The 21138-nt window shown below is 39.1% G+C and overlaps 1 protein-coding gene across 3 annotated transcripts; it reads left to right on the forward strand.

Moving 5' to 3' along the window:
- Window positions 1-4259: 4259 nt before the first annotated feature.
- On the forward strand, window positions 4260-20094 carry RB195_019844 (uncharacterized protein; the record flags this gene model as incomplete). Of its 3 annotated transcripts, XM_064187879.1 has the most annotated exons (34): window positions 4260-4373; window positions 4526-4630; window positions 4816-4920; window positions 5013-5188; window positions 5258-5382; window positions 5449-5589; window positions 5647-5745; window positions 6102-6226; window positions 6297-6402; window positions 7078-7209; window positions 7338-7426; window positions 7503-7604; window positions 7690-7787; window positions 7840-7969; window positions 8249-8399; window positions 9093-9178; window positions 9234-9320; window positions 9479-9577; window positions 9649-9729; window positions 10717-10836; window positions 10906-11085; window positions 11173-11316; window positions 11638-11763; window positions 11862-11921; window positions 12338-12500; window positions 13904-14011; window positions 16037-16148; window positions 16263-16371; window positions 16552-16652; window positions 16707-16802; window positions 18038-18156; window positions 19647-19733; window positions 19821-19935; window positions 19996-20068. In XM_064187879.1, the coding sequence occupies 34 exons, from the start codon at window positions 4260-4262 to the stop codon at window positions 20066-20068; spliced, it is 3864 nt and encodes a 1287-aa protein (XP_064043759.1). The 3 variants fall into 3 exon arrangements, with proteins under 3 accessions (XP_064043759.1, XP_064043760.1, XP_013307075.2); XM_064187878.1 differs by lacking the exons at window positions 16037-16148; window positions 16263-16371; window positions 16552-16652; ... (3 more) ...; window positions 19821-19935; window positions 19996-20068 and having other exon boundaries at window positions 13904-14061; XM_013451621.2 differs by lacking the exons at window positions 4260-4373; window positions 4526-4630; window positions 4816-4920; ... (21 more) ...; window positions 12338-12500; window positions 13904-14011 and adding an exon at window positions 14256-14325 and having other exon boundaries at window positions 20007-20094.
- Between the last annotated feature and the right edge of the window lie 1044 nt (window positions 20095-21138).

Below are 21138 nucleotides of genomic sequence, written 5' to 3' on the forward strand. Positions count from 1 at the left end.
TTATTACCTTTTTAGTCTTCCAGAGGTGCGCCTAATGGTAGTGAATTAGAATGTCCTTAGCACTAGGTTTTCGGTACTCCTTTGTTTTTCAATTTCCTCTGTAAAAATGAACCTGAATATTGAGAAACGGCAGCCACTTGGGTTTGAGTTTTCCCCTTGTAAACTTAAGGTGCCGGAATTGTTCATTCAAGAGATCGAAGTAAGTGTCCATTTCAGCCTGCGTCGGACATATTATGTAGCAATCATTTATATATCAGTACAAAAAAGGTTTCTAAAAATGAAAGCAATGGTTAATATAGGCGCAATCCTTTGTCCCATGGCCAAGGTTCTAATCTGCCTATAGTATTGCCCAGACTAGCGAAACACGGAACATCCCAGACATTCACTAATTTGCTGTATCGCGAACCCGGAAATATTCAGATACCTTTGGTGTTCCAGGAGAAGCTCTAATGTAGCTTGCAAAGCAGCATCGGTGGAGTTTGTGTAAAGCGAAGTGACATCGAAGGATTCGATGACACAATCACCGTCAAGGCGCGCTTTGCGGAGGTGCTCAACGAACATGTTTGTTATCGAGAGATGAGCAGGAACATATTGCAGTAGCTGGCGAAGGATGACGTCAACCAACCAGGATATCGGTGCCCCAATACTGCCTATAATAGGTCTAACTTTGGAATTTCCCGGGTTGTTTGAAGTAAATCCGGCAGAGGAAGGCTTATGAGTTTCGATTAGGACGCAACGAACTGGGAAACTAGCCCGGTCACATTTCAGTTTTTAATGGTTCTTGGCACTTCATTCAACTTTGATGCCTCCGTCCACATCCTATTCAAACGTCGGTAATGTCTTCCTAACTCATTAGCAGATGAAAAGTGGCATAAACAGTCATTTCTACGGTGGAACTTAGTTACAGCCATTTCCAATTCACGTGATACAATATCAGAACAAATTCTCCTCCCTTATCGCTTACAGGAATTTTGATCTTACACTGCGAGCAAATGTTACGTAGCTAGCAGAAATCATTGCATTACGTAGGCGTTAATTTTCCAAAAGGGTGCTCGTGCGAACTTAGCAAAGAGATTTTCCAGGCTCTGAAGAAGGCGATGTCAACCAAAATAAGTATCAATAGCAATCTTGGTTTTGCTCAAATAAAGTAGTGCACGATGCCTCAACTCTACAATGCCAAGATTCAAGAAAGGTTGAACTTGTGAAGACTTTTTTATCCATTAAATAGTAAAAATATTCATTATACTCGTTCCAATAAATAGTAAAGATGATAAAAGTTCCTTTCTGGACCGGATCAGAGGGTGCTTGTCTTTGCGCCGGCATTCTCCCACATTACAGTCGATTGAATTCTGAGGTTAAGACATGATCGAAAGCGTTCCAGTTCTGAAGATTTTCCTATCGATTTGAGATGATGCGAATAAGCATGATTCTGACGCTATGTTCATCTTCACCATGACTGAGCTTTTATAAGTGGCAATACATTCACTCATTTTCTACTATTTTTAACATCTCTCCGATGATAGGACCGTAAAGCGCTGTGATCATGCTACGGATGATTTGGAGTTAGGACTTGGAGTCTAGGTTACATCCTGGAATCAGGACTTTGTACGCCCTACATATATTACTCTCGAACAAAGTCCGTAATCAAGGTCCTTTGGTCATTGAACGGATCCAGTTTGAAGTTGATGAAGGACGTTATCAAAAAGATACGAAAACAACGAAACAAATGTGTGAGAGTTCAAATAAAACTTGATTTCAAAGAAAGGATTACTCTCAAAGTCTGACTAAATTTTTGCTATATAGAGTAAAGTCAAGACGACATGAAGTGCACTGCAGCTGCATAAGGCGCTGCGCCTGAAGCGGAGCGGCTGGAGAGTAGCGGTTAGGATCGAGACGGGACCAAAATCGCGAACTGCAGTGAAGAATGGTGCTACCGAGGGCCTTACTAGATGTCGATAGGCAAGTGGAATTTTTGAACACAAATAATTTTGGCTTCGTTCGCTAACCGGCATCAGATTTCATCATCACTAAGTCTAATATGATAGTTGAGTGGGTAAAGCAATCAGTATTTTTCTAGATCTTCTAGGTCTAAATTTTTTCAAATAGTTTCAATACACTCCATTTTAAACATACCCTTCAAACTACTCGATGGATGCATTCGAAAGAAAAAATATGTAACTACTTGGTTCTTCTCCGTGACACTGCGTAGAAGCTGAAGAACGATTCGGTAGTGATAGGGATTGTGAGTAAAGAAGAGGAAGGGCGAACGCTGCAGTAGATGCGTCGGCCAAACACAATCTTCGACACCACTCTGTACCGGATCATAACTTGCACAGTTTATTTTAATTGAAGTGATCACAGGAAATTCCGGTTCGGTTACATCTAACAGTGCATTTATATGTCTTCTTATCACCAATACATTCGAGTCAAACTAAGTTTTTTTCTATTCTATTATCAAGGCATAGGCAAGTACTCGTTTTTTCCTGAAGCTTTATACTTGAAAATGTTGTTTCAGCACGAGTGGCTTTTTTTTGTTTTGCAATTTGTTCCTTTAGCAATTCTAAAACATTAGTGTTTCCATCTCTACACACCGGTTAAGAGAGGTAAGTTAAGTAAGTATGTTCGTTTGCAGAACTGCCGATGTTGCACCTTCCATGGTGGAGAGCATCTTGCTGGCTGATCTGAATGGATGTCACTAATATCTAAAATTGGCTTTGATACTTTGATAACTCCAAAATCCTTAGACTTTCCTCTACCTCACTTAAAAGACATCACTCCACGAATCTGAGGTGGTGCGGATTTCAGGTGGAATATTCGTATACGGGATGGGAGACAATGGAGAGGAGGATGATTCCGTCCATTTCTTTCTAATTGCCGTAAAAAACGGCCCAGAAGATACGGCTTCGGGCGTTCTGCGCACTATTTTCCACAGGGAGTTCGACTGGAGCGCGTCAGCTTTGTGCGGCGCCGCATCTTCCGAGCCGTTTTTCCGGCAATTAGGAAGAAATTGACGGAATCAGCCTCCTCTCCATAATTTACTATCCCTTATAAGAATACTCCACCTGAAATCTGCACCACCTCAGATTCGTGGGGTGATGCCTTTAATACCTAACTACAGACTACCTAGCTTTCCTCCCTAACTCTGGGTGGATCAGAGTACTAAATTACCTAAGCCGAAATCGTGCACTGAACCCTGCACGTTGTGTTCTTTTTTTTGTATTTTTACCAGTTACTGTATTAGTTTCAAATTTGCCCTTGTCGCTCCCTTTCGGCATGCCATCTAGTAGAATAAATAAATAAGTGACCATACTTTATTAAGAGTTCTAGTGCAATGACCACATATTGCACATAAAAAGGACAAAGTTTTTGGCGTATCAACCCACATGGGATGCGCCAACGCGTCCTGCTTCCAGTTCCTGATTGTTGAGGTTTCGGAACGTGTGTTGGCCTATACAATGAATTACCGGATCCAGCCGATGAGTCAAGTTATGTGTTTTTATTTCCCCAGACAAGTCTTGTACCAATCTATCGACCACGGTTTTCCAAATGAAAGGCTTGGTAAGCACCAGTGCGGATTCGAACCTCCGATTGTGCAGACAGGGCGGAACTTCTTACCGCATGCGCCACATCATAAACACAGACAATTTAACAAAAAAAAAAACTACATGATGCTACAGCTGACATGGCTGTGTTCAAAAGCAGTGATACAAGACCCCATAGCTGTGGACTACATTACGTCCTCAAAATTAATATCTTGGCAGTGGAAACATCATCAGGCCATTACGACCCCGTAGTGTTTGTATCCAAATCCAGTATGTCTCCCGCGCCATCTCTTTTGCTCCCATGTGGTTCCAAAAATTTGGAGGGTAATTTCAACTACAAGTATTTGTGTACTCCTAAGCCCATGGACAAGAATTACCCAGGAACTCTTCCGTCCAGCGTAATCGTGTCGTCGATTATTTTGTATGTCGGGAGATTGCATACGGTGCATTGAAGGCAACGCAAGTGAGTATTTCCTTGCATCTCGCAACTGCACACGTTGTCTGGTGTTTCACGTCAATCACGCTTTCGTATTGTATTTCGTATTGTTTTCCTTTTTTGTTCGCCTCTCTTACCTCTTGTTGTAGGATGAAGAATCTTTGCTTCGGGTGTTTTTGTTACTGAGTAAACTCGCAAATGATGTAATTATGTGTTTGAACCGAAATATGGCAACTTGATGGTGGCGACATTTACGATGCGTTTCATTTATTTTAGGTGCCATGGACGAGGACGATTTATTCGGAGCTTTTGAAGAGAGTGGGAGTGTTGAAATTGTGCCAGCACCAGCACCAACGCCAGGAGAAGCCAGGGACAAAACGGACAAAATGGCTTTGGTAGGTATCATGTGTAAAACGATATCCCTTTCATTCATCTTCCTCAATTTTGCATACTGAATGAAGAATTTGGCGAATCGTATTCTGCTTTAATGACTTCATAAAACCAGTGCATAGTCTCGTTCTCCCCAGAAAGACAGCGACCGTTTCAGCTCGATGAAAGACGTCGAGAAGAAGCACGTCAGCAGGCGGCAGCTTTATTAAGTTCCATGTTACAAGGAGACTGTGGTGATACCATTGAACCTGAGAAGAAAAAGGTAAGTAGTTTTCTTTCTGAATATATTAGTTCTGACTATCATCTACAACGATTACGTTCATATTTTTATCAACAGTTCTAAGTGAAATATTTACCACAGTACTGAGAAAAGCCTCAATGCGCCTGCATCCTTTTATTACGTTTCTGTTTTTTTCGTTCATATATGATATTTATTCTTACTTTTAGGCTAGGGTGGAAGCCGATGATGTGCTGGAGCAAATCCAGGAAACATTTGATAAGACGATAACAGTTCATACTATTCGTACTGATAATGAAAATTGCACCCACGAAGTAAGTTCTCAGAACGTCTGCTTTTGTGATAAAATGTAAAATGGCTGTGGATATCTACGAAGATCACAAGTACCTATCAATGTTGTGCACAGGTAGCATTACCACCGGACATGCCATTTGAACCACTCACTCCCAGGGATTCTGCACCAGCGAAAAGCTATCCTTTTCAACTAGACGCGTTCCAGCGTGAAGCTATTACTTGCATCGAGAACAGTCAGTCTGTTTTAGTGTCTGCCCACACGTCGGCTGGAAAAACTGTGGTTGCTCTGTATGTTTGCTTTTCAAAGATTTCTCACAGTTCTGTTTCTTATCTTACCATATAAGATGATTTTTGCAGATATGCAATTGCCCAATGTCTTCGGGATAAGCAACGTGTGATTTACACTTCACCAATCAAGGCGTTGTCAAATCAGAAATTCAGAGAACTCGAAGAAGAGTTCGGTGACGTCGGTCTGATGACAGGTTGCTTTTTTTATGTTCATTGTGCGTGAGTGTGGAATTTCGTATTTTTTAAACATTTCTTCTCAGGAGATGTCACCCTAAATCCGGATGCGTCCTGTCTTGTGATGACTACTGAAATCCTTCGGTCTATGCTCTATAGAGGTTCTGAAGTAATGAGAGAGGTAGGATGGGTCGTTTTCGACGAAATCCATTACATGCGAGATAAAGGCAAGTTTTTCTTCGTATCATCCTCATCTACAGTAGCCTATAAGATCTATTTTGCAGAGCGTGGTGTTGTTTGGGAAGAAACCATAATTTTATTGCCGGATAATGTACACCACGTGTTCCTCTCTGCGACTATTCCTAATGCTCGACAATTTGCACGTCAGTCATACTTTCTTTTTTTTTCCTGGTCATGAATAGGTGCGGTTGGGAGGACCCGAGCCTTTCAGGTGAAGGGGTGTGGTTCTAGTGATGAAGTTCCCTTCGCCAACCGTTCAAAAGTGAAGATTTTCGGAGCACCGGCTCCGCCTATCGCATCTATGCCCTTACATCTTTATTTTCAACACTTTTCTCAAGTATTTGCCAGAAAATCCTTGAGTAGTGATCTTTGTTTGCAAATCGACTATCTGTTTTTGCTCTGCTTTCGAGAATTTCTTCTCTTTTTTTTAAAGACAGAAAGCAAGAGCTCTGCTCATCGTATCTTCAAAATCATGTTTTTTTTTCACTAATAATTACAGAATGGGTATGTTGGTTGCACAGACAACCTGTACATGTAGTTTACACGGATTATCGTCCTACCCCTCTTCAACATTTCATTTTTCCTGTTGGAGGCGAGGGTCTCTACGAGGTTGTGAATATACAGGTAAGAGTACCTCTCTATTTGGGCTCTAATTTTTTAGTTTTTTTTTTCACACGGCTCGTACTTCGTTAAGGGTCAATTTCGTGAAGATAAATTTATGCAAGCTATGAGCGGGTTGGCCGGCTTGGGAGATCAGGCTGCAGGTGGCATTCAAAGAGGTCGTAAAGGAGGAATGAAGAGTAAGCTTTCTGTTTTTTTTTTTTAATTTGAATTGTGACATTTTGAACATGTCTAATGGCTGTGGGCATTTTACAATGATTTCTTTTTCTTCAGTACTTCATGTCAAATGTTATATGTTTGTGTGTGTGTTTGTGTGTGTTAAATTTAGACGTGTATATTTCTTTTCTATCCTTTCTGCTCTACATCAAATATTTCTTGCATTCTATTCTCGCTCCTTCATAACGTTATCTCGTTTATTTCACTCAGACCGGTCAGAAAAATGGATATTTATTTTAGAAGAATCACAAATGATGCGGTGCCTTGTGCTCTTTCTTACTTTTGTCCTATTTTGCCTTTTTTTTCTGAAACTTACACAATTTTTATTTTCACAAGCGTTTGTATCAACCTTGCGTCTGTGCCACGTGTAACAATTCATTCGTTTGATACCACTACACGAATTTACACATTACTACTTTGCTACCGTATTTTTAGAATATAACAATGAATTGACATTTTCAGTGCTGCATACTCTTTTCTCGTGGCATATACGTTAGGACGATTGTTTTCCTTTGTGTCTAGTAACATGTATTCTCTGAAAACTGTATCGGCTGCTTAACAATTTCATAGTACTATAAGCTAGGTGGTAGATCAAGGCATTTCGGGTTTGACTTGACTTCATCCTTGTGATTTTCTAGCGGACTCCAATGTGGTCAAGATCATTAGAACGATCAAGGAACGCGATATGTTACCATGCATAATATTCTCGTTCAGCCGGAAGGAGTGTGAAGCATACGCACTTTCACTCAAAGATATGGATTTTAATGACGGTTAGACTCTTCAGTTGCATTCGTTGCCTTTCATTTTTCTGGTTTTCCTTATTTTCTACCACATCTACTAGCATTTCTTGTTTATTTTGGTTTATGTGCAGTTCGCTCGCCATATAAAATTGTTTCAGATGAAGAAAAGAAATTGGTGCGTGAAATATACAACAGTGCTATTGATCTCCTTAGTGACGAGGATAAAAAGTTACCCCAGATAGGACAGGTACCATAATCAATAACTCTTTAAATGATGGTTGAGCTTAGTTGATTTCTCTTGCTTTCATTCAGGTTTTTTTTAGATTCTTCCTTTGTTACTTCGCGGAATTGGGGTACATCATTCTGGTTTGCTACCCATACTCAAAGAAACTGTCGAAATACTATTCGGAGAAGGATTGCTGAAGGTTATTTCGGCTGTTGCCTAGTTGTCTCGACCTTTGTCGGAAGTTTTGCCTATTTTCCCTTTATTCTTAGAATAACGATATTTAGACCTTGTTTGCAACTGAGACGTTTTCAATGGGTTTAAACATGCCTGCACGAACAGTTCTGTTCACATCGGCCCGGAAGTTTGATGGTGCTGACAACAGGTACATTTGCGTCAATAGAGATTTGAAGATGATGAATGATTGATCACTTTAGATGGATCACTTCTGGAGAATATATCCAAATGTCAGGAAGAGCTGGTCGGCGTGGAAAAGACGATCGAGGTCTTGTTATATTAATGGTAGATCATAAGATGAGCAGTGAAGATGCTAAGCAGATTATAAAGGTGAAGACCTAGTTGTTATTTTTTGCATAGTCTCAGCAACTGGTAGTTGAGCAGTAGTAATGTAAGCAAATGTGTTCTATGTTGTTCAATGTTCGCGCTAGCGCCTAAGCAACTTTTTCACGGTATCTAATGCTCATTATTAGGGAGTGACTTCGATTGTCGATGAGCTTATGCATTGTGCATGACTAGATCTTGACAAAATAGAACACAAATTCGGAATACTTTGTTTTATTTTCTTTGTTAAAAAAACATTGCTGTTGAACAGCACACTGTTTCCAGGGAGCAACAGATCCTTTAAATTCCCAGTTTCGCCTTACATACAATATGGTGCTGAATCTACTACGAGTTGAAGGAGTGAATCCTGAGTTCATGTTGGAGCGCTCTTTTTATCAATTCCAGAACTACGATGCTATTCCTGATCTTAAGCGAAGTATGTTTCTGCATTTTTTTAAAGTATTTTTTGTGGATTCTGTTCCTAAATCAAATAATCTTGAGATCACGACTATGTTTCATCACTCAGAGAGTTTGTGCTAATACATTCCTTGTCTATTTATTCTCATATATGGTTCACTTGCATTTTTTTTTTCACCGTTTTGTTGACGCACGTATTCTTGACATTCCTTTTTTAGTAACTTCTCTTCTTGCCATATTATAAAATAATGAACTGAATAGAAGACACGGAGCTATGGTTTCTATATATCACAACCACGTAGATAGACTTGGTTGTGTAGCTTGAAGGTCTGAAATGAATTTGGATGTCTTACCTTTGTTCGCTTCAAACCCAATTTGTTCCTGCCTCACCACTCTTCTGAAAGGTTTTCTTCATGTTTCCACTGACAAATCAAACATCCCGAATTTTTCTCCAATCAGATGAGCGTAGCGATGCGTCTAATATAACGCACATTCTATCTTTGCTTGATATACTCCGTTTCAGAGTAGCAAAAAACCAACACTTTCGGTTGAACACAGCCAACTCTATGATCGTGATGTGCTTTTTTTTTGTTTGTTGTCCGCGATAATTCTGGCTAGGAAAAATTAGTTTAAAAAGTGCCCAAGAGACAAATTAACTCTCTAGGGACGTCTCTGACGTTGATTTTCCATACCACTGTTCTCTGTTTTCCAGAAGTGAGAGAGAAAGCTGCAGAAGTTGAAGCCATGCGCATAGAACATGAGCGCGACATAACCGCATTTTTCGATATGGAAAAGCAGGTGAGATTTTTTCACATTTGGTTTGCTCTTTTGGACTCTATTTATGTCTTTGTAGATAGCAAACCTCCAAGCAACTATCAGCAAAACCATATGTTTGCCAAAATACTTAGTTCCGTTCCTGCACGCAGGTAGAATGCTCCATGTACGTCTCTTAATTTGTTCAGTTTGGTTTTCTTATTAGATAACTAGACGTACTTTCCATTATTTTTATTTACTTACCGTACTTTAGATCTTATCAAAAATTATACTAACCTCTTTAGCAGATTCAGTAGCAACTATGAACTGATCGCAAATTTTCAGATCGTGGCTGGGACTCGTGATTTTGATTGGGCCGTTCTAGTAAATTTCCACAGGAAAACAAATGTCGATGATAGCACTCAGATGGTCTACATTCTAGATGTGAGGTCACTTTGCTATATTAAGAGGAGTTAGTATCCATAGATTTAATCTTATTGTGATGCTATTTTCAGGTGTTTATGGGTTTCAAAAGTGACAGTGCTGATGAAAATCACAGCTTAGCACAGTTGCAACCAATTACTGATGGTGCATATGTAAGTTCTAACACTTTACGGTCTTACTGTTCTTATGCTTTGTAGTGAGTTTTATTATATCCTGGTCTTTGTGACCTGGTTGAACTCTTTCCGCTCTTAGTGAGATGATGTATTTGAAAGAGTGAATCACTCCTCAGTAGTTCAGGTTCCGACTAGAGATGAAATGTTTACATTTAGGCGCAATAAAGATAAAAGATAACTATTGGGTTTAAACTAAAAACATCTAATTGTATCTCATGTACACCCACCTGAACAGACAATCAAAAACATTGGACACTATTTTAGGAACTTTTTCTCCAAAAAAATAATACGTAGAATGAAGTAAAAGTTAGATAGCAATGTTTGTATTTTGGCCACTCTGTTTCTGCTGCAATTGTGCATGTTTTCATGAGCCAATTTAAACTGTAATTTTACTGGCAGAAGTTTTTATTTGTTTATTAATGGCAATCTTTGCGTCACCTTTTTTCGGCCCCATCCGCAATTACCAATTCTAGTAATCCATCCAAAAATTTGAATGTAGGGTTATTAGTACATATATTTGTATGAACATTGTGACATTTTCTTACTGATCAAGATTTGCGATACACTGAGTAAGGTATAGTAATCGACTGACTTTATAGCTGTGTTGCAGGCAAATAGAGAAGTTTGGATTTTTTTCAATAAGTTGGTTTGGAACGGTAGACTTAGGTTTAGAGAATGTAGCTGCAATGAAATTGGGTCGTCTGATTACCTTGTTTGTATTACCGAGGTTTGAAAAGTTAAGCGCGCTACTTGCCTGTGATTACTTCAGGTTTGTAAGGAGAGATATTTCGATTGACTACTATCCAGGAGAACATTGCATCAGCAATTCTGAAGCATATGTACTTACGGGCAATGTCCGTAGAACATGTCTTATATGCAAACATTCATGCAGCAGTTCCGCGAGAAGATCGTTTACAGCGAAGCGAGACGATGTGGTTTGGATTTGAAGATAGATTTTTTTTGTAGGCAAGCTGGGATGTCATTTCGATGACTTTGGATTGCGTGCAGGAAATCAGTGCGGTTCGATTAAAACTTCCTCCAAAACTTGACTCGAACACCAAAGGTGTAATAGAGCACATGATTAAGGTGAGGTCAGGTAGTTTCTCTGAATCTTACTGTTATACAAGCGTGTATATTTATTATCTATGATTTCAGAGTGTTAAACAAAGGTTCAGCAAGATTCCTTTGTTGCATCCTATTAACGATATGCGAATAAACGAACCTGCATTTGTACATGCAGTTGAGAAAGTCGCCGAGTTGGAACAGAGAAGTCAGGAGCATCCGCTCCGGAAAAACAAAGATTTCGAGTTAATAAGAAAACAGTATACGACCAAGGTTTGTCAGCCATTTACAGTTGCTTGTATCTTGAATTGAATTGAACGAATTGAACATTTTCATTAAGCATCACTGAGTTATGTTCAGGATGAGAAGAAGCGAGAACTGAAACGGCTTGAAGCAGAACTGCGAAAAGCACAGTCAGTGCTTCAACTGGATGAATTGGCTCAGAGGAAACGCCTTCTTCGTCGTCTTGAGTATTCCGATAAATCGGACATCATAACTGAAAAAGTTTGCTTTCTTTATAGTTTTTGGTCTATTTGTAGGAAATGTTGTGACATTGAACTCATCAAAACTTGACGTTTAATTAATTTCTCTGTTTCTTTTTAAATTCACCGCTCAGCAAACCTTAGATATAACTTTGATGTCACGTCAGTGTAAGACTACAATTAACAGTAGTTTCCATTCGTTTGTCGTCCTCGGCAAAAGGTTCCTCGTTACATGCATTTTTTAAAGTCAGAAGGAATTGTAAACGTCTTGGAACGTAAACGTCTTGTAAAGTCTTGCTGAATGAACTTCGTTGGTGTTCCCTAACCTTAACATACTTTACAGGGACGTTGCGCTTGCGAGCTGTCTGCCGCAGACGAATTGATGTTAACGGAAATGTTATACGGTGGCGTATTCACTGACCTTTCGCCTCCTCAGCTTGCAGCTCTCCTCTCTTGTTTTGTATTCCAGGTAGAGTTTTGATCTGTTTTTCTCTATTTTTGTGTACATAATTGGCTTGTTTCAATTTTAGATCTTTCTACTTTGTTTTCAAGCATCACTCTTTTTAGGAGAACGCAAAATCGCCCAAATTGGCCGACGAGTTATCCGGTTGCCTACGAAAACTGCATGTGAGTGTACTTTTATGGTTTGATGATTTATGTGAAGTGTTCAAGTGCGACGCTACCGTACTAGTGGCGGCCCTCTTTTTGAGTTTGCATCGGCTGTTATCCCATGGCGATCGTCGCACATCTTATTTATGCGGACGCGTTCCGGTTACGATCCACTTCTTTTCTGCACGGAGCGTTTTGTTTTTGTTGTTCATATTGCGATACCGTAAACATATGTCCACACTAGAATACCGTAAGCAGCACTACGGGACACTGGATTGTCCGGTTAGTCGGGTATTAATCGTTGTTTTCGGCATAATTCACCGTTCAAAGACAAGTTGCGCTGATTCATATGATTTTTATAAATTACTGATTCTCGTCAATATACAGTTCTTTCTGGTAATGACAAAAATAGGATCTAATCCTTGTAATTGAAGGAATATGCCCGTCGAATTGCAAAGCTGTCGATCGAATGCAAACTCGATGTCATAGAAGATAAGTATGTGGAGTCTTTTAAACCAGGAATGATGGACGTTGTCTTCCAATGGGTGAATGGTTCTTCCTTCTCAGAGGTGATGAAGAACACTGATATTTTTGAAGGTACGGGAATTTCGTTTCTTCAATGAATCATTTAATTTTTATTAGAATTTATTTAGAGTAATTATTGTTTCTATGTGTTTTTTTCTTGTTTTTGGAATCGTAATTTGTTGTTCTTCAACAACAGCAGACTGCATAATTGGTTTTTTTTTTAATTCACGCTTTGAAATCACTTTTTGCTGATTTTCCAAGCTATACAAAAAAAGTATTAGCAGTCCAAAAGCGTCTTTTGAAAGATGAAGTTAAAAAAGAAGCATTCACAGAATCTTATGTTCAGAATTCTTGTTTTGTAAAGTGCCTCACTGTGAAATCTAAAATGCTCTCAAGCATTTGTACTCCTACGTGGTAAACATTTTGCATTAAAATGGACTGGGACATGAATGTTTTTCAATACATTAAAAGCGAGCATAACAAAAAGAAAAAGAAGTGTTTTTTTGGAGAGAAAAAGTTACGCAGCACCTGAGAAACTACTTTTATAGCAGAAGAGAGTAGTCACCTTCGCATGTGTTAGGATTGTTCTGCCGAGTTATGAGTTTGTTTATGATATTAGCTTGTTGACAAAATACTACATTTGGTAGACCTTTAGAAGTGTTAGTTACTTGTTTGAAGTTATAGCTTCTATTGATATCCCCAGCTTTGGCCATTTCGGGACCTTTTACCAAACTGACTTGTTCCGCGGCGACTGGTTGTGGCTGGCTCAAGGCTGCGATATGTTTTGAGTGCCGAACTGTCAGTTAACCTTCTTATAATGTGCCGCTACTGGCCAGCTCCCCTGCTGTGCTCGCACTACATTCATTTGTTGGCCATGATTAATGGTAACCTCGTTTTTGGAATGAAAACGCGCAGCTAGTTGATCGAGTGAGTCGGTATGCTCATAAACATTCCTATTTAAGTTTTCTAGTTTTTAGTTTAAGTGCGCAAAAGGTTTCAGCTTGTTACAAAAGGATACCATTCCCTTTTCTCTCTTGAAGAGTTGTTTGGAGGAATGTCATGCGAAAATTTCCCGAAGAGGGGCAATTGTTCGTTTCTTTTCCTTGTGAAGTTTGTAGAGTAATTATTAATAATTTCGCCTAATACGTCTTTACCGAGATCCAGTTTTGTAAAGGGATATTGGCTTTCAATCGGAAGAATGTAAGAATAGATTAAAAGCTTTAGCTTTACAACGCAGATAGGATCCAAACACGTAAGAGTGGTGAAAAAATAATGACTTGTGGCGCTTTGTGGTAAGTAAGCAATGAATTGAAGACTTTCAGCCCAGCTTTGACTTTGAAGCGGTCCAAAGGAGGCCTATGGTTCCCTCAGTTTGAAAATTGTCCTCTTTTTCCTATTTTTTTTAAGATTTAATTCCATGGAAGAAGTGTTTTCTTCAGGTTTTACTATAGCCCTTCTCACAATCAAATGTTTAGGTTCGATTATTCGCTGTTTACGACGACTGGAAGAAGTTTTAAGAGAAATGGTTAACGCCGCAAAATCAATGCAAAACCAAACTCTTGAAGAAAAGTTCGAAGAGGCTCGTGTGCGCATCAAGAGAGATATTGTATTCGCCGCTTCTTTATATCTCTAAGCCTTCGCCATCTCTCCACTATGTCAGGTCTCGAATCGCATGATATCTACGGAAGTCCGCTTTTCGTTCCACCCTTCCTCGGTCACAGATTCATCTCACTTTCTTTTCGGACTTTCTGGTCTGATGCTTACATATTTGTTGATATTTGTTAAGTCAGTCTCCCCTGTTTGAATCTTGTCTGTTTTCCAGTGTGGATGTCTGAAAGTTATTTGTTATTGCTGCTGTCACTATTTATACATAGTTATAGTGCTCAGGAATTATCTGGTACGTTTCTTGTTGATTTGTGGATTTTGGTTTTGAGGAAACTCCTATTAAATCTGCTTATCTATATAATGTACATACAGCGCGTGTTTAATCTGCATGTGATCCACGATCACTTAATCTCATATAATTGTAAAAAAATCTTATGTATGCAATACATTCTGAAGAGTCGAGATTTCGTGAGATTACTTATGATATGGACAGTCAGAACTTAGTTAGTTTTTCTTCCCGATGAAACTGAAGAGACTATCACTAGCTGTACAGATACCGTAATGGTTAGCCACTTGAGAATCTTCACTTCCTGGCGTTTTATTATCTTCACTATTCTGATCTAAGAAATTGATGTAAAGGAGGACGCAGCGCTTTTAGACCACCGAAGATTTGCACACTCCAGTATTTATTCTTCGGAAGTTTTTTCGTTGGATATTTTTTTAGGCTCTCCTCAGTGTCCCCCACAGTCTCCGGTCTCCCGTACTTGAAGCATACATCATCAGATTGTGCGTTACATTACGTAGCACCCTCCACGAAGCAAATGCTACTTTTTTTTCGCATTAGGAATCCTCTGCACGTAACATTGGAACGGACACTAATCATTTCAGTTCAGCTCCATTTTTCCGAATACTAAAAATCAATTTGGATTAATGATGCCTCCCACGAATCAAGAGAAATCGTCAGTTTCCTTTATACGCGACGAACGTGCGCCATAAATTTCCGATCTGCTTAGCGGAACACTGACGCTTTGAACAATTTTCATTAGGAAAGGAAAAAAAAAACACTTGTTAAGGTTTTCTGCACTCTCTTCTTTCTCTTCCTCTTTTTTTCTGGTCGGAATTCATGCATTTGTTGTAAACTGACATTTTCTTTGCTACATTTCCTAGTAACTAATCATACGAGAATGTCTATTTATAGCAGTTGAACGATCGGGTCAGTGCGGTAGGTAGCGTTCTCCCGATCACATTCTTCTCACGTTCAGCTGAATCGGAACGTACGTGAAAAACGTATTAAAAGTACGGCGTATGTGTGACGTTCTTAGTCGGAAATTGATTTTGGATGAAAGTAATGGAGAGCTCCTACACTTTTAAACCGTTCTTTTATCCGAATTTTCACAAAATTTTTGCATGACTACATCTCATATTGGTCCTTGATAGATGTGGACAAAATTGCTTATTGACTTCAATGGGTAATATTTCAACGAATCACCTTCTTCGGAGCTTGAAATGGGCGATTTTACTCAGAAATTAAATTAAATTGATTAGAAACTAAACTGATCGAACCCCTTCATGAGTAAACAGATGGAAGAGTAAGCCCTTTTCAAATTAACTGAGCCGTTAGATCAGGTACACACCTTAGACTGGAGTAGCAGGTTAATACCTAACGTTGCTCCCAGGTTTCAAGTCTTTTGGTCAGAATCCAGAAGGCTTCTGCAGTCACGTGTGGTGACCTTTTAGGTCCCTGTGCCCAGATGGTTTACCACTGGAAAAAATTCTAGAAGAAAAGAAGCTGAAAGCAAGAAAAAAAAAAGAAATATAGAAACCGAGTAGAACTAAAAAAAGTTCGCTCAGGTAAAATTTTGTGCTACTTTGGCTCGTAAAAACAATCAGGTAATTAAGTAAGGAAATTTTTGTAGGGATACGTGTCTTAACTTCTGTACTTTGGAGGGTCAGATTTTGCTGTTGAAACAAGTGAAGAATCGGATTCTGATAAAAGTATTCAGATGTTGGCGCTGAACTCGAACCTTTTGATGTCCCATTACCGGATCTGGAAAAGGATGCAAAACCGATAACTACATTAAATGAACAATGCAAACGATTTGTGAATCACTACAGGTATGAAGAGGATTGGTCAGCGGTTCCGGAACATCTACTCTGGACGTATTGCTAGATTCTGACTCTTCCGCCGTGACTGAAGTATTTTCAGGCTTTTCCTATTAACCTCTTTAGGTATTACTGTCGAACGACTAATAAAGCAGCATATAACGAGGAGATTCGGATAATCTGCGAGCGATATCGAACGTATTGTTCGGATCGTGTTTATCCTTCAGTGAACCATGTTTGTTATGATTTCATTCTTATCCTATCTCTGATTATTCCAACTAATCTTTTCTTAACTGTCACCTGATCTGTGTTCAAGTATTTAGTTCAAGTATTTATGTCCAGTCAACTCCTAGAACGTCCCTGAATTCTTTCTCTGTCGATTAGTCCCTCACATAATTTCCGACCTCCTTTCCAGATCCGTCGCCAACTTGCCTACTGGAAGCACTCTGGTCTACCGGTGTTTGCGCAGAGGACATTGACCAAATGCTATTCGCAATGCAAAGAAACTGACCCGGTGTTGGTTCGACCTCGTCATTGAGACTTTCATCGGAACAAGCGATTTTTTTACAGATGTGTGAATGCTTGTGAATGTTTGCACTTACAATGGGTCATGGATTACGAGTGTTATCCGGGTGTTCGTGCTCCGGCAGGTCCGAATTGTCAAAGGTAAGACGTAGTGGTTGTTAGATCGAAACACTGCTGGATTTTTGAAAACAACAACACAGCGTGGAGTCGAAAAAAGGATAACGTTAATATAAGAATATACTATGGGGTAGAAACCTAAATCACATATAATAATAACTAATTAGCTCGGATATTATGGCTGTCCAAGTCTTATACCACCTTTTTACCACCGTGTGACTTCTTCTCTCCTTTCTCCTATCTTACTCTTCTCCGTTGTAACCACTTTTATCTTTCTGGAGCTAAAAAAATCCACCAAAACGCGAGTAGTTAAGCTGCTTGGGCAATAGGAAGTAGTGTAAAATGTTTGTGACGATCGCTTCCACGCACTATGTGGTTGTTTTCATGGCAAGGTCAAGCTGTATCGTTGGGAAGGATTTTTATATGTTATTTACCTATCTTTTTTATTAGTTATTATCTCTTGTTTATTTACTCTTACTGCTTACCCTTCATTTATGCTATATTTATGCTTTATTTATTTATTTATTCTTTATATTTGGTCAAAGAAGTTCTTCTGTACGTTAATAGTCATGTGGTTTCAATTTGTGTTTTTTTGAAAGGTTTGTCCAACTTCACTGTTCTTCTCACAGTTAGAGGTGTTTCTTTGTCGTTTTTACTTTCATATATTTTGTTATTGTTTTTTTGAAGGGTGCCGTTTCTCAAAACAAGTTTCGTGTATTTTTTTCCATCAACCTTTCAACATAATTTCGCTTCACTACAAATCATTATGAATTGGAGAAGAGGAACACTTTCTTATGTTTGTGCTCTTCCTCTCTCTGCTTTTCTAATGCAACGCTTGCTTTTGTGTATTGAAAAATGAGGTAAATAGGTTTGTTTTGTGGAGAGGGAAAAATAGGTGATGTCTCCCTTTGTGACTTGAGAACAGAGAGCTCCAATTGACTTTTCCTTTTCTGGAGATTTAGTGTCTTCCGTATCCATGCTCCCACCTTACCATCCACTCTCTTAGTCGCCGCGAATTTCGCCGAACATGTGCGCGAGAGTTCTCGGTGTCCATCTGTTCGCTGGCAATTTCGCGCCCGATCTCAACAATGTGAATGTGATACGTCATAAAGCGCTTGACATCCTCCCCCGTCTAATTACCCAGGCTGGAATTGTCGTCCTTCGTCTTAGAGCAACATATGATCCCATTCATGACAATTACAGCCTATGTTCACAATCATTGTCATCCACAATTGAGAGCTGATCCGAAAAGCTTTAAGGTGGTCGCAAAAGTGTCGAGGTGTGTGGAAACCGTTACCAGACTATACGCCGGCTGATTTCAACGTGTACGCGCCGCCACCACTCGTTCGCGGACAATTTTACGGATACGATGCGTTAGGTAAGATCGATCAAAACACAGTTGAAATTCTGTGTTTAATGGAAAGAAAAGCTGTTACAATATCGATTTTTCGGATTAAAAATAATACTATTAATAATAAAACATACATATAATATTAAATAATACAATAATAATAAAATGTGAATAAAATCGTGGTTACTTTTTCATTAAATGGTGTACTTTTCAGCGTATTTAAAAAAATTTGTAGGCCCCAATCCACCACGAATTTCCTCGAGGTTATGCCAAAATATTTCTCTATTTCTTTTTATATTTGTTTTCTGGTACAGAAAATGATTAGTTCTCGTCGAAATCGTAAAATACGAGACAATTTCGTCCTATGGCCAACTTTTCTCGAACGAAATATTTGCTGTTAATGGCAAACGCCTCATAATTTGAATAGATTCTGCTTGAGAGGTGTTCTAGAAGTGCCATCTACTATTATATATGCCAAATCTTTCAAATGTTTTATTTTCAGAGAGTGCAAAGAGAATATTGAATTGTGAAAATTAGGCTGTTCTCCCTTTAAAAATTGTTTTTTCTCTTTCGAAAGACCTTCTTCGAAAGCTGGGGGGTCTTACTCAAGATTAGGTGACCATTAAGCTTTTGGAGCATATGTGACACAGAACGAAACATCCTCATCCTTATTGTCGTCAGAAAAAGTTGTTCTCACCTCGTTGTTCTTCAGCTATATAGTAATTGATTCACTGCAACCTTCTAATAAAATATTCATGCAAATGAATGAAAATATTTCACTTGTTAAGAAATCTGCACTTTAAAAAAATTGAGTATGATTACGAGATGGGGCAGGATCGAAGGACTCTGGCTAACTCAAGGCTTTTACATCTTTTTCAGATTATTTTTGCTTGCACTACCATTCCCAGAGGTAGGAAGTACTACGAGAAAAAAGAATTAGATTAGATGTTTGTTTTTATGGAATCTTTTATTTCTTCGGAGCTTATGAATATATCTGTCCCATAACATTTTTGTGATCTTGACGAGCTATTCTACATAATTTCATGAACTCAAATCCTTGATCTTCAGGAATTTTTTCTTTGCTGGATGTTCGAATCAGTTTTATTCGAAAGTGTACTCTTGCGTTCCATTCAAATTTTATCCCCAATATTTATTCTGCCTTATTTTTGTTCTTACCTATTTTAACCACTTACAGTCAGTAATAATGTAAAATTGAGTGATGCGACAGTTAGTTGACCGGAGTTAATACAGTAGCAACGGAACTTAGCCTCCTTATTCCTGTAAAATTTTTATGCTAATTTAGAAAAGCTGAAACCTCTCCGAGGTACCAGGTCACAGTTTTTCTTCCCTTTCGGGAACTACTCTAGAAATCAACAGTAGTCGCACTGTTCGAATTTAGGCTACAGTGCCGAGCATACTATATCTACTTTTTTTGTATTCCACACCAAATCTCACTGAAAACTGAATTGCCGTTTTTAATTTATCTTTTTTGGTATTGTAATGTTCTATGTCCACAGGGAACTATCGTACTTTCAACCGTCCACGAGATCACGGTGTTTCCTTCTATCGTGGAACAAACACAGTGTTGGTTGATTGGCCAGAAGGTGAAGGATTTTATTTGCTATTTGTTGTGCCGACCAACCATCAAAATTTTTTACTGCAAGCATAGCGCTCTATTCTCATCCTTGTAGGCAAAGTTTCCGGTGCAAGCAAAGTTGAAGTGCCGGCGGTTGGTCTTGACATCATTTACAACGCCTACGACATTGGATTCCCGAATCCTCAACGAGCATTGCGTGAATTTACGCGGTAAGTGTAAACTCTCATAATTGACGCTCGCAGCGATAAATGTCGAACTTTTTTTTCAAGGGACAATCCAGATCCGTTGAATCCGGGAACGGGAAGACGTCGAAGGGCGATGACACTGCTCAGACGAACGTGATATCTATGTGGGCGTATGTGGAATAAATATGTGACTTGCGTTGTATCCTAAGTGCTATGGCATACCGCTCGCGGTTTCCGCTCTTGTGCACTAACACTTTCAATTTTCGCTCGCTTCTCTACGACACTGACGTGCATCTCCCGGTCTCTAATTGAGTATTGTGCCTCCTTGAGCCTAGCAATCAGCCACGAGGCTTTATGACTCGGTTAACTAACATGTTTATCGCACTTGACCTAATATTTGTGCATTTTGTGGCTACGGTAGTCTGGTGAAGCATGATTCCCCGGAGACCATACTACATGAAAAATAGTCAGAAGATGTTGTCTAAATGAACATTGACGAATCAACGAGCAAAGAGATTACAAGTCATCTCAATCGCATCCAATATCTTATCGCTAATGTCTCATCTGAATATGTTTTTATCAAAGCCACCATTTAAAAGACAAAATAATATTAAAATAATAAATCTTAAAATTAAACTGAAATCCAGCCGCCTAAGGATTTGGGAGGAACATTTCGGGCGCAGGAATGTTTATTTAGACGGGTCCACGCTTTAGGTTAACTTTTTTAAAGAACTCGTAAGCCACTAGGAATTACCGTGGAATTGTGGATTTTGGAACCGAACCAAAACTTCAGAAGAGCGAAGATCATGGATTGTATTAGGTGACTTTTAACCTTTTTTATGAGATTCATCCTTTTTTCTGTATGGTTTTATGTTGGAGCACATTTCAGTGAAAAAGTAGAAATCATGTGCTCTGTTTGGTTAGCATGAGCAAGAAAAAAAAACCAGAGTCGCTCGTGATAAGATACCGCTCAACACACTGTGACAAGCACTTAGATGTACATGCGATACGTATTTTTTGCTCAGAAGTTAAAACTAATTGAAGAACAAGCTAAACGTTGCCTCAAGGGCCTGTTTGTGTACTACTTTTTGAGCAGAACCAAGATTGTTATCGATTTTTATGGCCTGAAAAATCAAAGACACGTGTAACTTGTAACGTGGGACTGCTGCCTTAAGGATTCACTAAGATAAGCTAACTTTGGGCGCATCATCTCTAATCATCAAATAT

Source organism: Necator americanus, chromosome II (genome assembly GCF_031761385.1).
Source record: "Necator americanus strain Aroian chromosome II, whole genome shotgun sequence".
NCBI classification, from domain to species: domain Eukaryota; kingdom Metazoa; phylum Nematoda; class Chromadorea; order Rhabditida; family Ancylostomatidae; genus Necator; species Necator americanus.